General features: G+C 39.6%; 1 protein-coding gene across 2 annotated transcripts in view; it reads right to left on the bottom strand.

Moving 5' to 3' along the window:
- Nucleotides 1–14836, bottom strand: part of UBAP1 (ubiquitin associated protein 1) — an 86885-nt gene that overhangs the window by 11099 nt on the left and 60950 nt on the right. For both annotated transcript variants that reach the window (XM_049897057.1, XM_049897058.1), the window contains exons 3-4: nucleotides 9760–9884; nucleotides 5150–6079 (exon numbers count right to left, since the gene is read on the bottom strand). In XM_049897057.1, coding sequence (XP_049753014.1) covers nucleotides 5150–6079; nucleotides 9760–9884 — 1055 coding nt within the window. The remainder of the gene's footprint in view (nucleotides 1–5149; nucleotides 6080–9759; nucleotides 9885–14836) is intronic.

The following is a 14836-nucleotide window of genomic DNA, read 5'->3' as shown; positions in this document are numbered from 1 at the left end:
AAGGAGTCGCCAAAGCAGTGGCATCACTAGGGTGGGTGTTACCCAGTGAGAAAACTTGTCACCATCCCCCACCCACTCCCATCATCCACCAGTCAGAAAGCAGGCAGGTGGACTATGCCCCTCACTAGGCAGAGAGGAGGGTCTCCGCCTAGGCCAATGGGAGAGGAGGGGAGCTGCAGGCAGCCATGGAGGTGGGGTCGGGAACTTCCAGGGGCTGTGCAGTACAGAGCTTGGCCCTGAGCAGGGGTGGAGTGGGGCTGTGCTGGGGGGGGCTGGGAATGTTTCTGCTGGCAGGCCCAGCCCAAGAGTGGGGGCTAGTGACACCATGACTTACTGCAGTGGGTGTCACCACCAGCTTAAAGAATTGAAAAATGCCTGACTAGAAGCATTATCTGTCCTATGTGTACCAGAGTAACCAAACGGTAGGTGAGGAGAATGCAGTCCAGTTAACAAATGAAAACGAAATGATAGAATACCACCATTTTGCAACTGCCAGTGAACAACTGCTAACATCACAAAGAAGAGAAACGACAAGCATTATTTCTCTTCAGAGGAAAAACCACAACCCCACCTATAGTGGATCAAGCCTCTGGCATTCTGCAATTTAGCTTATCGATGGAAACGGGTTTGTAGAGGGCAGAGGACCATGTTAAACTGCATCATGAGGATACAATCAGCAAAATCCAGGCTACAGGAAAATCTATAGGTCAAGAGATCAAATTCTTCAACAGATAACCTGAGGAAGAAATTATAGAAAAAAGGGCTTAAAATACAGATTTTAAAAAAGATTAAAATATATGTCTAGAGATGCACTCATGGATGATAAAACATAAATACAAGGAATTAAATTACTAGAAAAGTCAGGATATGAATACTTTTGGGGAGAGAAAGGGGTTCATGATTGGGGGATATCTAGGGTGGCTGACAAAGCTCTATTAATTTGGGTGGCAGTACAAGGCTGGCCTCTCTATATTCATTAAGCTATACTTTTTTGTTGTGGTTTCTCTGTTTTACATTTTAAAAAACACAAAAGGAAGCACTGAGTTTTATAAAATATAAAAGGAAGCATTGAGTTTCTGTTTATGGTGATATAAAATTTGACAAGTGATTGGTGATGGTTGCACACATGACTGATGTAATCAGTGTCACTGAATTGTAAGTGTGAAAAATGTTGAATTGGCAAATACTGTGTTATCTGTATTTTTACAACAACAAAAAAAAACACCACAATTTTTTTTTTTTTAAAGGTGCCTGTCTATGGGAGGAAACCCTGGTGGCATAGTGGTTAAGTGCTACAGCTGCTAACCAAGTGGCTGCAGTACAAATCCGCCAGGTGCTCCTTGGAAACCCTATGGGGCAGTTCTACTCTGTCCTATAGGGTCGCTATGAGTCGGAATCGACTCAACGGCAGTGGGTTTTTTTTGTCTATTGGAAGCAACACCGGAGAATGGGGAGAAGTGAAGCAGGAAGCTGCTGTTTTTCAATGGAAGTCTTTTAAAAGCTATTTGTTTGTAAAAATGTGCTTGTATTATTTTTTTAAATACAGAGTTGGGGAAGGACTTTATAAGTATTAAAGCAATGGAATGAGAAATCATCAACAGATTTAAATGCCTAAAAAAACTAAGATTCTGTATGTCAAAAATTATTTAAAATATAATTTTAAAGACAAACTGGCACTACACTCTTATGCGTATTAGCCACAATTAGTAAATTGAGAACTCAGGAGCATAAGAGAAAAGGCAGAAAGGTTTTCCTGAAGTAACTATGAAAGAGTAAGGAAACTATCCACACCTGGAAAAAGAGAACCCAATAGCAGAATTAGCCTAACCCATGAGCGGAGTGAGGCCCCTAAAGAGCAGAGAGGCAGTGGGAAAAGAAGCTGGCAAGGTCAGAGAGTTCTGTGCTGGACTCAGAATAAGGGCACATTACAAAATTGTTCTTCTCAAGATGATCCCATGGATTTCTCATCTTCTAAGGTTATAGAGATGTAAAACATAAAATCAAAATCTGAAAAATGAGTCTTAAACACTAGGCTTAAAATAGCCAAGAAGAACCAAATTCTATGAACGCTTCCCTGAAGTTCTGATGTGAGGGCAACACAGCCTACATGACCATCACCACCACCACCACCCCTGCCTCAAGTCACTATTCTGCTAAGAGGGCTTCTAACTGGAAAGGTTCTTTCTCATTGTGGGCCTCAAAGACTCACACTAAGATAAAGGATCAGGAAACCACTTGTGATGGGAACCATGGTTTGCTCCCTGGGGGCTGGTCATGACTTCTTTAGAAGAACACCAGAACTCCAGCTCTGTTTATATCCTCCTGTCGAAAGCAGCAAGTTCCAAAGCCAACAAGAAGCAAGCCCCTTCCCACCTTGAGATGGATAGGCCAGAAAGAAACATCATTGTCAAGTGGTTTAAAGAAGGACAAGTGTTTTAGTTTGAGAAAGACCTTGGCTCTTGGAATTGGCTTTTGGTCTCTAAATGGCTAATTTAACTTTAAATGGGGGTGGACGTGTTATGGAGTGAACTGCATCCCCAAAAATGTGTGTCAACCCGGCTAGGCCATGATTCCCAGTATTGTGTGGATGTCCTTCATTTTGTGATCTGATGTGATTATCCTGTGTGTTGTAAATCCTAACCTCTATGATGTTAATGCGGCAGGATTAGACGCAGTTATGTTATGACTCAAGATTCAATCTACAGGATTAGGTTGTATCTTCAATCTCTTTTGAGATATAAAAGAAAGAATTGGACAGAGAGGAGAGGGACCTCATGTCACCAAAAAAGAAGTGTCAGGAGTGGAGTGCATCCTCTGGACCTGGGAACCCTGTGCTGAGAAGCTCCTAGACCAGGAGAATATTGATGACAAGGACCTTCCTCCAGAACATAGAAAGAGAGAAAGCCTTCCCTAGGAGCTGGTTCCCTGAATTCGGACTTCTAGCCTCCTAGACTGTTAGAGAATAAATTTCCATTTGTTATAGCCATCCACTTGTAGTATTTCTGTTACAGCAGCGCTAGATAACTAAGACGGGGGGTTTGACTGAGACTCCCCAATCTTTTCCAAGTTATATCTTTTAGTTTCTCCAAAGCATACAATGAGTCTGGATGAAGAGTCTACTGCTGACCACAACTGAGCAGGAAAAAGTAGGATCAAGCCCACTCCTAGGAGAGAATACTAGTCTTCTGCACTCTATTGAGTTTACCTGGGCCAAAGTCCATGGAAAATCTACAAGCAGCAGTAAGCTGACACTGGAAGGGTACACGCAGAGACAATCATTTACCAAGCTTGTTTTGCTGAGTCCTTGCACTTGTTGGAAGGCAGGCCAAGGCTTCATCTTCCCACCAGCTAACAGTATGCTTGTGATGGTCTGTGATAGATATTCCACCAGTACAATTAGGCTCCCTTCTGTTCATAACAGTCTTTTGATATACTTTGTCATTTTAAAAAAATCTGTGAGCTGGTGTAGCAAAAGGTCCTTAAATGAGTAATTTCTTTTATAAGGCCCAGCACAAGGCTGGTTCCTATGAGGCAGAGGTTAAAGATGTCCCAAATGTCTAGCTTCTCCAAACTGATATACCACTCCATCATCTCTAACATCAACTACTCCCCTCCCCTCAGTACTCTCCCTCTGCTGCAACGCCTCACAGAACTCATGAACTGTACTTACAGTTAAGTGGCTTATTAGGGAAGTAACACGATACAAACTGGAATTGGGATCAACTTCAAAGTAATTGGAACAATAACTCAGGATGCATTTCCTCAATCAGGACAGCGTCTTGTTCTCTGCTGCCAGGCCTTACTGGAGGCCTTCTGCCACTGGGCCTTTTTGGGGCTTTGCTACCACCAAGCCCTGCTGTGAGCCTTCTGCTGTCGGGCCCTGCCGGGGGCTTTCTTGGGCAAGTGATACATATCTTAGCTCCGTGGATCGGCAAGCCTCACTGCAGCTGTCTCGCACTGCTGTCTCTCACTGTCTCCTGGATCTAGGAGGTTCTCAGTGCAGGGATTCCAGATCCAAAGGACACACACCACTTCTGGCTCTTCTTTCTTGGCATTGGTGATATCTTCCCTTCCCATCCCTGGGATGACTCATTGTAAGCCTAGCAGGATGGCAAAGCTGACTAATCCCCTCATTAGAGTTCCATACACCTTATTTGCATGGTCCCACCCCCAAAAAGGGTGTCATGCATCTTATTTACATTATTAGCAAGCTATCCAATCCCCTTGGTGGGTCACAAGCACCTCATTTGCTTAGTCCCATCCATTCAATAGGGGTTACAAAGACTGTGGATAGAAGGAACACACTAAGTGATTCACTGCACTGCAATCCATCAAGTCTATGATTTCTACTCTAGAAGGTATTAATGTGTTGTTCTGTGCTGCTAAAATAACCTCAAGAGCTAAGGTGAGGGACCCTGCTGTATCTGCAATTTTTTTTTTTTAACAAGATGAGATTTTTTTCAGGATGATACAAGTTGCAACTTTTGTATCAACCCATCCTTCTATAGTAAATCTGAGTTCCCAAGTACCATCTTACCCTCTCCCTTCCTTTGGAGAAAACTGCACAAATCCTGGCAGTGAGCAAACCCTTCAAGATCAAACTGCAGGATTAAAAACAAATTTCTACCTTGTGATCGGATTTCCAATACAAATTATTTCCCAGTTCCCAAGGCACTACCCCATCTGAGGAAACAACCCCAAACTAGATGAACCATGGTACACAAAAGAACCATACTTCAGACCAGAATAAGGTGGTAAAGGGGCAGGGAGAGGATATAATGAGGAGTATCAAACAAGCTAAAAAATGAAGAAAGGTCATAGGAAAAAGCAAAAAAGTACAAAGAAAGAAAGCCAATAAAAACAAACACAAGACATGGCAGCACAGGAAAGAGCAAAGTAATTAGCCAGGAAAACATCATTCACATAATATACATTATCTCTGCAAAAGGAAAAGACCAAAATGATACGGGCTAGGGTCAAAGCACATCACCCTTGTCCTCAGAAAAATGACCAGAACTGTATATACTTACACAAAACAAGGTCAATCTGGTCATGTCCTAAGCCTTGAAAAGAATATGACAGTGGCAGCTGCTAGGTAGAATTTAGAATTCTTTGGGGGTCTAATTTAGGGGCGATTTAAAAGGCTTACCGTGGGACCTGTATTTGGAGGTGATGATTCTTCCGTGCACACAGACAACACAGAAAGGGAAGGCATCTGGGAAGAAGGGGACAGGGTTGGCACCTCTGTGCCACTGTCCAAGTTCAAAGCTGAAAGCCCAAGAGTATGATGCCCATTGAGCTCACTGGCACTGCTCTGGGTGGAAGGCTTTAAGGAATTCCGGAACGTGCCATTGCGGAGGCAGGATGTGCTATGGAAAGTGCTCACCAGCTTGGCTGTCTTCTGAGTGCTGTCATCAGAGTCAAGTTTGGGGAAAGATAGGGATTTAATATTGCTTACTGCAGGGATGGGGGGAAGGGACACTTTGGAAGACAGTGACATCTTTTCACAGTTGCCCAACTGTGGTAAGGTTATAAAGCCATTAGGTTTGTGAAGAGGCTTGAAATCTAGGGTCGCCCGCTCTAAGGATGCCAGGACCTCCTCCTCATCCTGTAACACAGACCCAGAGCCTCCTCTGGGCAAGTTACTATCCAATATCTGAGCCATAATAGGTCCAGTGGTTCCTACCAGAATGTTTCTCAGCTCTTCTTTCTCATCAATAGTTTTTAACTCCAGATTATCAAATGGATCCTCTTCACACTCAAAGTCAGCAGGATTGAAATCTGCCTTTGTGTGAGGTGGGCTGAGAACTTTCTGTTTCGTGGCACTGCTGCTGACTCGAGTTGGGGTGAGGATGCTGTTGTGCTGTAAGCTGGCAAGGATGGGGTTAATGGGAGGTGGCATTGTGGCTGTACTGTGAGTCTTGGAGAAGCTCATTTTGCTATCACCCTCTGGGCCACTCTTAGAATTCACTTTAGCTTCTGTTTCCTCAGCTTTGCGCTCAGCTTCCCGCTGGGCTGCTTGGATTTTCTTAGTATCTTCAGCCCACTCGATGGTTTTCTTTTCCAAGGAGAAGTCATACTGCAAAGAGATAGCAGAGAAAGGAGGTAGGAACCAAGGTGAGCACCCTTCCCCCACCCCATTCATATTCTCTTCATCCACTTTTACACAAGGGGAAAACTGGGCAAGACAGCATTTAAGACGTGTGGGATGACCCCCATACAGGAAGACTAAAGTTTCCAATTCCCTTATTTAATCAAATTACACTCCTAGATTACCTCTAGAAATGAACTAGAAAAAGCTCCCACCGCGTCTTATTCTACATACCAGGCCAAATGTACCCTGTCACTTCTCTTATTTCTCTCTCCTCAGGGCATCTTCCCTCCTAGAATGCTCATCAAGCAGAGCTCAGCCACCTCCTCTGTGAAGCCTTCCTGATGGCCCCAGTCCTTCCTCTGAACTCTTACAAGCATCTATCTCTTTCAATCACTTGATACCAAGCACATGTGATCATACGTAGTCTAATCTTTCTCTAAACACTTTCCCAGCCATATCAAAAGTGTCTTGTGGGCAGCAACTGGGCTGCAGACCCTCCTTAGGTCTCTATTATCTAGCACAGTGCCTTAAGTAGATGACTTACTCGGCAGTAACGACAGCAGCTAACGCTTACGAAGCATTTAAATGTGCCAGGCATGCTTCTAAGCACTTTTCATGTATTAACTTTCTAGATTTTCTCAGCAACACCTTAAGGTAGGTACTATTTTTGTCCTACTTCATAGATGAGAAGGGATAAGTAACTTGTCCAAGGTCACAAAGTTGGTAAATGGTAGAGTCTGGATTTGAACCCAGGTGGTATGACTACAAAGTCTATGCTCTTAAACCACATGTTATTAGATCATAATAAACAGGTTGTACTTCAAAATGCAGGAAATATGCTTATTAAAAAATCCAGATATATTCAAATTGAAATTGTACAGAGCAAATTACGCAAGGATTTGCTTCATGGTTCCTTAATAGTGCCTTAAAGTATAGTTCAATTAAAAACTTCACTTGCATACGTAAAAGAAACACACCTATTATATAAAGCAAAATTCACCTAGGCCAGGAGAAAACAAAACCCTTGGTGTTCACTCTTAAACACCAGAGCTAAACAATGGCTGTGTGCAAGTCCAGGGTTGGAGACACATTAAGGTAAAAAAAGAAAGAGGTGAGGAAAGAGGTCATCATGCTGAGACAAGTGTTTTAGAGTGGAAGAAACATAATAAAGTGCCTCTGGTCATCTTCATGCCTTTCAGCTTCAAATAAGCTAGGCTTCCAACAAGAGAGGCCTAGAAATGCACACGTCGAGAAATTCACTTAAATCCTGGGCCAGCTGCTGTGCCCCAGGACGGATCACTGTGCTTTCTTTCTACCGCATAACGGTAAAAAAAAAAAAAAGCACTGGGCAAAAAAGCTCTGCTGCTTTTAACTCTGGAAGAAACCTAATTTTGTACTGGTTTCCTCCACTGAAAACTAAGGCTGTAATCAGCTTCCCGCTGATTATACAGACCTCTGAACTTTTACTCCCAAGAAGAATTAGAAATTTCTTTCCTTTTAAAATAAAACCTTTAGTGAGCTTTTGTCTTCTAATTACCAAAGTAATGTAGGACACTTGGAACATAGAGAAAAACATACAGGAAAACAAATCTGAAATATTAAACTAGAAAAATAAGAATGTTGAGAGTACAATAAACAGACGACAGTAGCATCTAACATTTATGGAGACTGCATAAGCACTATAAATGCATTATTTTATTTAATCCTTAAAACAACCTTAAAAGCAAACTGTTCCCATTTTACAGGTGTAGAAATGGAGACCAGGAGGGTTTAAGAAATCTGTCCAAGATTACATAGCTATTAGACAGCAATTCCAGCCCATGTATGAGTGACACCAGAATGTGCTCTAAATCATGACACTAAGAGCCACCCCTCACCCACCACCACATTCAGTGGAAGCTCTGAGATACTACGTGTTAAGAGCCATGTATGTTTTACTGGCTTACTTACTTTGCTGGAACTTGAGCTCAGAAATTGAATTTGTACTATCACCAAGGGAAAATATGACAATGTTACAGCAAGTGTTAAGCCACCTGTCTAAGGCTCTAGGTACAACTGCTCTCTGGGTAGGGAGTGGACAGCAGCAATACCACAGCCAATCCCCCATGGAGATCCCAGGCAACCAAAGTTTAAGGATGCTATGTATAATTACAGTACAAAAAAATTCAACTGCCCCACATAGGAATGAAGCTCACACCCTTGATTTCCTCTCTTGTTATTTCTAGTGAGTGGTATCTGATAAAATATATAGAAAATTCCCAGCAAAGTCTAAAAGGACAACAACTTGTGATTCAAAACAAGTTTCCTGAATGAATCAACAAAGCAGTGAATGATATGAGGATCACTGAAACAAGATGGAGGGTTTTATTAATCCTATTGCTAACAGCATCCTGTACAAAGACAGGTGTTTAATGAATATCTGTTGTTTTTGTAAAAGGATTATCAGGCAAACAGAACAAGGAAATATTTATAAGGTAAATTCATATCTCTTCTAACCCACTAAAATCCCTATAAACGAAAGGAATACCAATTCAGTATTCAAAAATATGTAAGACACTCAACATCGTTAGTCATTAGGGAAACAAAAAGCTGTATTTAAAAATATCTTAAGTCACAGGAAGAAGTGTTCGAATGATACTGTACTTTCCTGTTTTTCTATATGACTTTTTTTAAACTGTAAACTCCTTGAGGACAGGGATTATGGCATTTACCTCTATCTTCAGCACTCAACCAAGAGCCTGCCAAAAGCAGGAATTTAATAAATGTGTACTGAAGGAAGAAAAGGAGTCATGTAAGGCACGGCTATGTGCTGCTTTCAAGAAGTAATTCTATACACTTATGTATAACCGAGCTTTAACAATCAGAGGGTTGAGAAAGAAGTCATTGAGGAGGTGGCATTTCAGCACAATCTAGGAGATTAAACAGATCGTAACAGGCAAACAGCTTTTAGTACAGTGAGAAAGAGAAGAGCATTCCAGGTGGAGAAAACAGCTCATGAGAAAAAGTCCAGATAGGTAATGTACAAGGTATGTTAACAGAATGGTTTGGGGGGAACACAGAGATGACACACTAAGGTGCTTTGTTAATACCTTGTCTAGACTTGATTCAATAAGGACTGGTGAACCGCTGCAAGTTTTTGAACAGGGACGTGACAATTTAAACCTTAACTTAGGAATATCATTCTGGAGACAATATGAAAAACAGAAGGGAAATGCTGCCAAGGAGGGGGGCCAGGTGAAAGCAGTAGCCCAGGTGAAATATAAGGTAGTGAACTGGAGTGGCAAAGGTGAGAGACATGGCAGAGAGAAAGATATTACCTAATTTGAATGACTGAGAAGATAATGAGGACATTAACAGAAAAAGGGAAAAGAGCAAGTTAAGGTGGGCAATGGGGATTAGTTTTGGGCAAGATACAGACCTCCAGGAATATACAGCCTAACAGACTGCACAATATCTGTATGTATGTACTTATGTGTGTGTGTATATATACACACACACGAACATGTGTATGTATGTATGTGTATAAAAACATGAGCCAGACAGTAATAGGAGCTATGAGAAATACAAATAAGAGATATGAGGATAGTGTTTTCTATTTCACTATACATCAAATTCTTACTTCTAATTTTTAGTACACAAAACTTTAATTAAAAATTACCACTTACCTGTATTTCTCTGACAACCTGCAAACAATCAGGCAAGGAGAAGCCAACAGGTAGACCAACTTTAGCTGGTGTTTTGAATTTGTCTCCTATCTTAAATGGAACATCATCAAGGTAACTGAAAGTCCCTACAATCAAAAATAAAGTAGAAAATATCAGCAAAGAATTTATTTGTTTTATAGATACATATTAACTAATGCTATCCTAAAACTAGAAATTACCAAGAGTTCCTTCTCTGATTGCTTACCTTCTCCTGACCCTACTTGATCTTAGGGTTTATTTTCAATTCCACTTAATATAAAAGCCAAAGTACTCACAGTGGCCCAAAGACCAAGCCCCTAACCCATGACCTTTCTGCTCTTCCCTCCTAGTACTCGTCTTCCTGGCTCACTGCACTCAGTCACAATGCCCTCCTTTCTGTTCTTCAAACAGGCACATTCCCATTTCAGAAATTTTACACTGGCTGCTTCTGCTATCTGCTATGTTCCTCCTTCAGGAATTCACATGACTCACTCCTTCACTTTCGAGACTTTGCTTAAGTGTCACTTTTTCGGTGAGGCTCACCCTGACCACTCTAATTAAAATTACTAACCTACACTCACCTCAGTGCTCTTTAACTGCCATCGATTTTTCCTCCACTTATGACCCTGAAAGAAGCCCCAGTGGTACAGTGTTTAAAGCATTCAACTGCTAATCAAAAAGTGGGTGGTTCAAACTCACGAGCTGCTCCGAGGAAGAACGATGTGGCAGTCTACTTCGGTAAAGATTTACAGCCTTGGAAACTCTCTGGGGCAGTTCTGCTCTGTCCTCCAGGGTCGTTATGAGTCTGAATTGACTCAACAGCAGTGGGTTTGGTTTTCTGGTTTTTATGACCTTCATAAGTTGCATTTATGATCTTTTAACCTGTATCATTTTATTACGCTTATTGTCTAACTTGCCTAATAGAATATAAGCTCCTTGCAGTCAAGTACTTAAGTTTATTTTGTTCAACGACGTATTCTCAAAGCTTACAGCACTACCTCACATCTACTAGGCCTTTAATAAATACTGATGGACTGACAGTAGATTCCCCACAACCTCCTTGATTAGGATTTCTCTACTTTTAGAAAGAATTATTTTTTAATTAATACAATTATTCTAGATTTAAAAAAAAAAGAACACTACATTCTGAAGCAAATGCAGAAATATTTAAGAAGCAATGTGCTTATGAAAAAAGGGAAAACCAAACAAGACTGAACAGGATTATCAGAAGACAAAAGCCATACACAACCAAACTGCTTTAACCACCTAAAGATTCTTGACTTATCCTAACTAATACTGAAATACCAGGACATCCTTCATCCACTTATGCAATCAGATAAAATAAAAGTGCTTCTTGTATATTACTCTCATTAGCTGTATACTCTTAAGTAGACCAGGGCTACTTTTCTGAACCAAGTCTAGGGCTAACTATTGGCAGAACTATTACATACAATGAAACATAGTTGATAAACTAAATTTTTCTTTTTTAATATTAGCAGCTAGTAAAGTAAGGCTTACTTCTTTCTTAGCCTCACATTTATTGTATTTTCTCGGGTATCCATGGACACAGAATAAGACAATTATACCTCTTCCATGAAGACAACTTCTATCCCTTTTAAAACTCTGTAGATGTTAAGGCTTTTATCAAGGTCAGAATATATTTGTAATTTTGTTATCATTCCCAGTTTCCTGAGGTGTAGTGCTCTGATACACCTAAAACCCTCCAGCAGAAAGAAGGCCACTGCTCCCACTCTTGAGAGAAGTCTCTTTCCTTCTAACTTCTAGACAAAATTAAAACATTTTAACTATCTCTCACTCAGCTAGCAAAATACAGCCACAACTGAGTTAAATTTAGTAACTTTTCTGGGACATAACTATTAATAATTAATAGCAAACTAGGAAATTTTCCAACTATGGTCACACCTTTACACGTGCTTTCTCATCTGGCAATGTCTGTCACATCCCCACCCTTACTCATCTCTAGTCCTTTAAGAATGAGGTCAAGAACCACCACCTTCTCAATCTGAGAACAATCAGTTCATACTACCATCTCAGGACTTACCACTCTGTATTGTTAGTGGTTTGTTTCCTACTCCTATGAGACTTTGAGTGACTCCGCCAGGAGCTCCTTGGAAACTACACGGGGCAGTTCTACTCTGTTCTATAGGGTCACTATGAGTCGGAATCAACTTGACAGCAACAGGTTTTTTTTTTTTTTTTAAACAGGAGATAAGTGTTTCAAATTTATATCCCCCAAGCCTAGCATAATGTCTGGCAGATGGTATTTGCTTCATGAATGAAGAACAAATAATGAGCACATGGCCTTATACTTCTTATGTATTCAACTCTTACCTCCATCCCAACTCACATTTAAATAATATTTATTAAAATTCAAAATTATTTACCTAAAATGCCAAGTCTAGCCATGAAAATATTTAGTACTGATGCAAGAACATTTCTAAGGTTCTGGACAGTCACAAAAATGTACCAGATGCCATCACAGCTTGCTCATAAAACTAAAACCCTCAGCCAGTTATAAAATATATTTTAAAAATTAAAAGCAAAGTTCTTTTTATTCTTAAAGCATTTTTATCTAACTGTTTTCCATGAAAATAGGTGCTCAAACGTTACTAAACATTAGACTCTAACTTTTCCTAGTGTCCTAATTAACTGGATACAAAGGTGAAACTTTAGAATTTTCTAAAAATCACTGGAAACATTCACAGTGAAGTTAACAATCACAAAAATAAATCTTTTGTTTAAGAAAATTTAACGTACTCATATGTAGGTTAACTATACAATACATACACAGAAAAAATCCTATCAATAATAACATTAACACATGTATATGATATATAAATATAATAAGAAAACCTATCTACATTAACACTAACTAAAATTCTCTTAAAAAGCAAGTGCATTGTAGAAACTGGAGTGGGGAGTTCAGAGATGGAAAACTACTTACAAAAAGATACTATTCTAAAGATACCTAAGCCAAATGAGAATCTCTCTCAAGAAAAGCTGTCCAGTTGGTTTCCTTGCCTACCTTTCAGTTAGGAAACCAACACAGTGTAGTATATACTAACAACTTATAGTCTAGAAATGGAACTAGCTCCTGGCTTAGGGACAGACAAGATGAGGTAAAACACCTTTAAACAACTGCTGTTTCCCGGCATTAGCAGTTTAAAAAGTGGTTTCTTTTCACTAACAAAGCCAACTCACGGTGATTCAGCACATCTCTTAACCTTTCTGGGTCTTAGTCCCTTAAACTTAGTTAACAGGAAATGAGCAAACAGTTGTGTGACTACTGGCAAAAAAAATCATTCAAAGAAGGAGAACCAAAAAAACCCCAACCTTTTCAATAATGGATATAGACAGCCACAGTACAACTAACAATGATGATGTGAGAGTTATGGGGATTTTTTTTTTCCCCCAAATGTGGCCAACTATGCCTTAAAAACAAAAACCCATTGCAATCGAGTCAATTCTGACTCATAGCGACCCTACAGGGCAGGCGAGAGTTGCCCCACCGGGCTTCCAAGGAGTAGCTGGTGGATTTGAACTGCCGCCTTAGAGCTATCAATTTTTACCCAACACATTAGAACACCTATGTAAAGATGAATTTCTCTTGTCTCTCAATACAATTATATTTTATTTTTTAAACAAATTCAATAAAAACCCAATTCACCACAAGGCCCAATCAATTAAACATTGTGATTAACAATTTTCTGGCTCACCCCAAATATCTTTTAGTTTCAATCCTTATTACTGAAAAACTTTCTAAAATGTCTGAGCCCATTTTCCTAAGTTCAATTCAGAAAAAGAAAGTAAGTACATCTCTGATGACTGTGGCTACGGCAGTTGGAGTCGGGGTCTGCATTATACCACGGTGGAAGAGACTGGGCTGAATGTGTGATGACTCAGGATGAATTCTGGGAAGGCTTCCTTATGTTTTGTTTCTTTCTAAACTGCTCACATGCTTATAATCCTGTGATCTGCCTATTTTTCTGAAAAAGGTACAATTCTAGTTTGGGGGAGAAATTTCTAATAGACGGTAGCAACGGGATTATGCTTAATTTAGGTTTTATTTTGAAAGGATTCAAATTAAGGTTTTTGAAAAAGAATAGAGCAGATCAAACTTAAAATTAAGTGGAAAAACTATAAATTTCATTATTATTGGGTATTAATACCTTAAAGCCATAAGTCAGATAACACATGCAAATTTGTAAGTATATACTAATATATAGATATCTGCTGTAGGATGTGAAGTCACACAAAATGTTACCCCTACCCTAACAACAAATGCAAACCAGATAACCTACAAAGTCAGCTTTCTAATACACAAGGTCTGGCATTCAATCAAAAATTCTAAGACACACATAAAGCAAGAAAATGAAATCCATAATAAAGGGAGGAACTAGTCATCAGATCCAAATCCAGAGATGGCCAAGATACTGGAATTATCAGAAAGGATGCTTTAAAATAAGTACAATAAATATGTTAAAGGATCTAATGGAAAAGGCGAATATTTGTGAACAGATGGGAAATTTCAGTACAGAGATGAAAATATAAAAAAGAGACAAATGGAAATTCTAGAAATAAAAAATAAAGAGTATCAGAAAATTTTTTGATGGCTCATAAGGCAGGTTATGCCAATCAGAAGACAAGACACAGCAAAAAATTAAAGAACGTAAAGATAGATGAAAAGAAATTAACCAAACTGATAAACAGAAAAAAAAAAAAAAGTTAAGAAAACCAGGAACAGAGTATTATAAGGTCTCTAGGATAATATCAAACAGTCTAACATATATGTATAACTAAAGTCGCAAATGGAGAAGGAAGAATAAATCGGAAGAAATATGAGAAGAGAAAATGGCTGAGAATTTTCCAAAATTTATAAACGACATCAACCCACAGATCCAAAAAACTTAGCTAATTCCAAGCAAGATAAATACACAGAAAACCACATCAAGGCACATCACAGTCAAAGTGCTGAAAACCAAAGACAGAGAGAAAATACTGAAAACAGCCAGAAGGGGGAAAGGTGCATCACTCTCAT

The sequence above is a fragment of the Elephas maximus genome, chromosome 9 (genome assembly GCF_024166365.1).
Source record: "Elephas maximus indicus isolate mEleMax1 chromosome 9, mEleMax1 primary haplotype, whole genome shotgun sequence".
Taxonomy (NCBI): domain Eukaryota; kingdom Metazoa; phylum Chordata; class Mammalia; order Proboscidea; family Elephantidae; genus Elephas; species Elephas maximus.
Note: the sequence above shows the minus strand (reverse complement) of the source record. Positions and strands in the feature narration are given on the sequence as shown.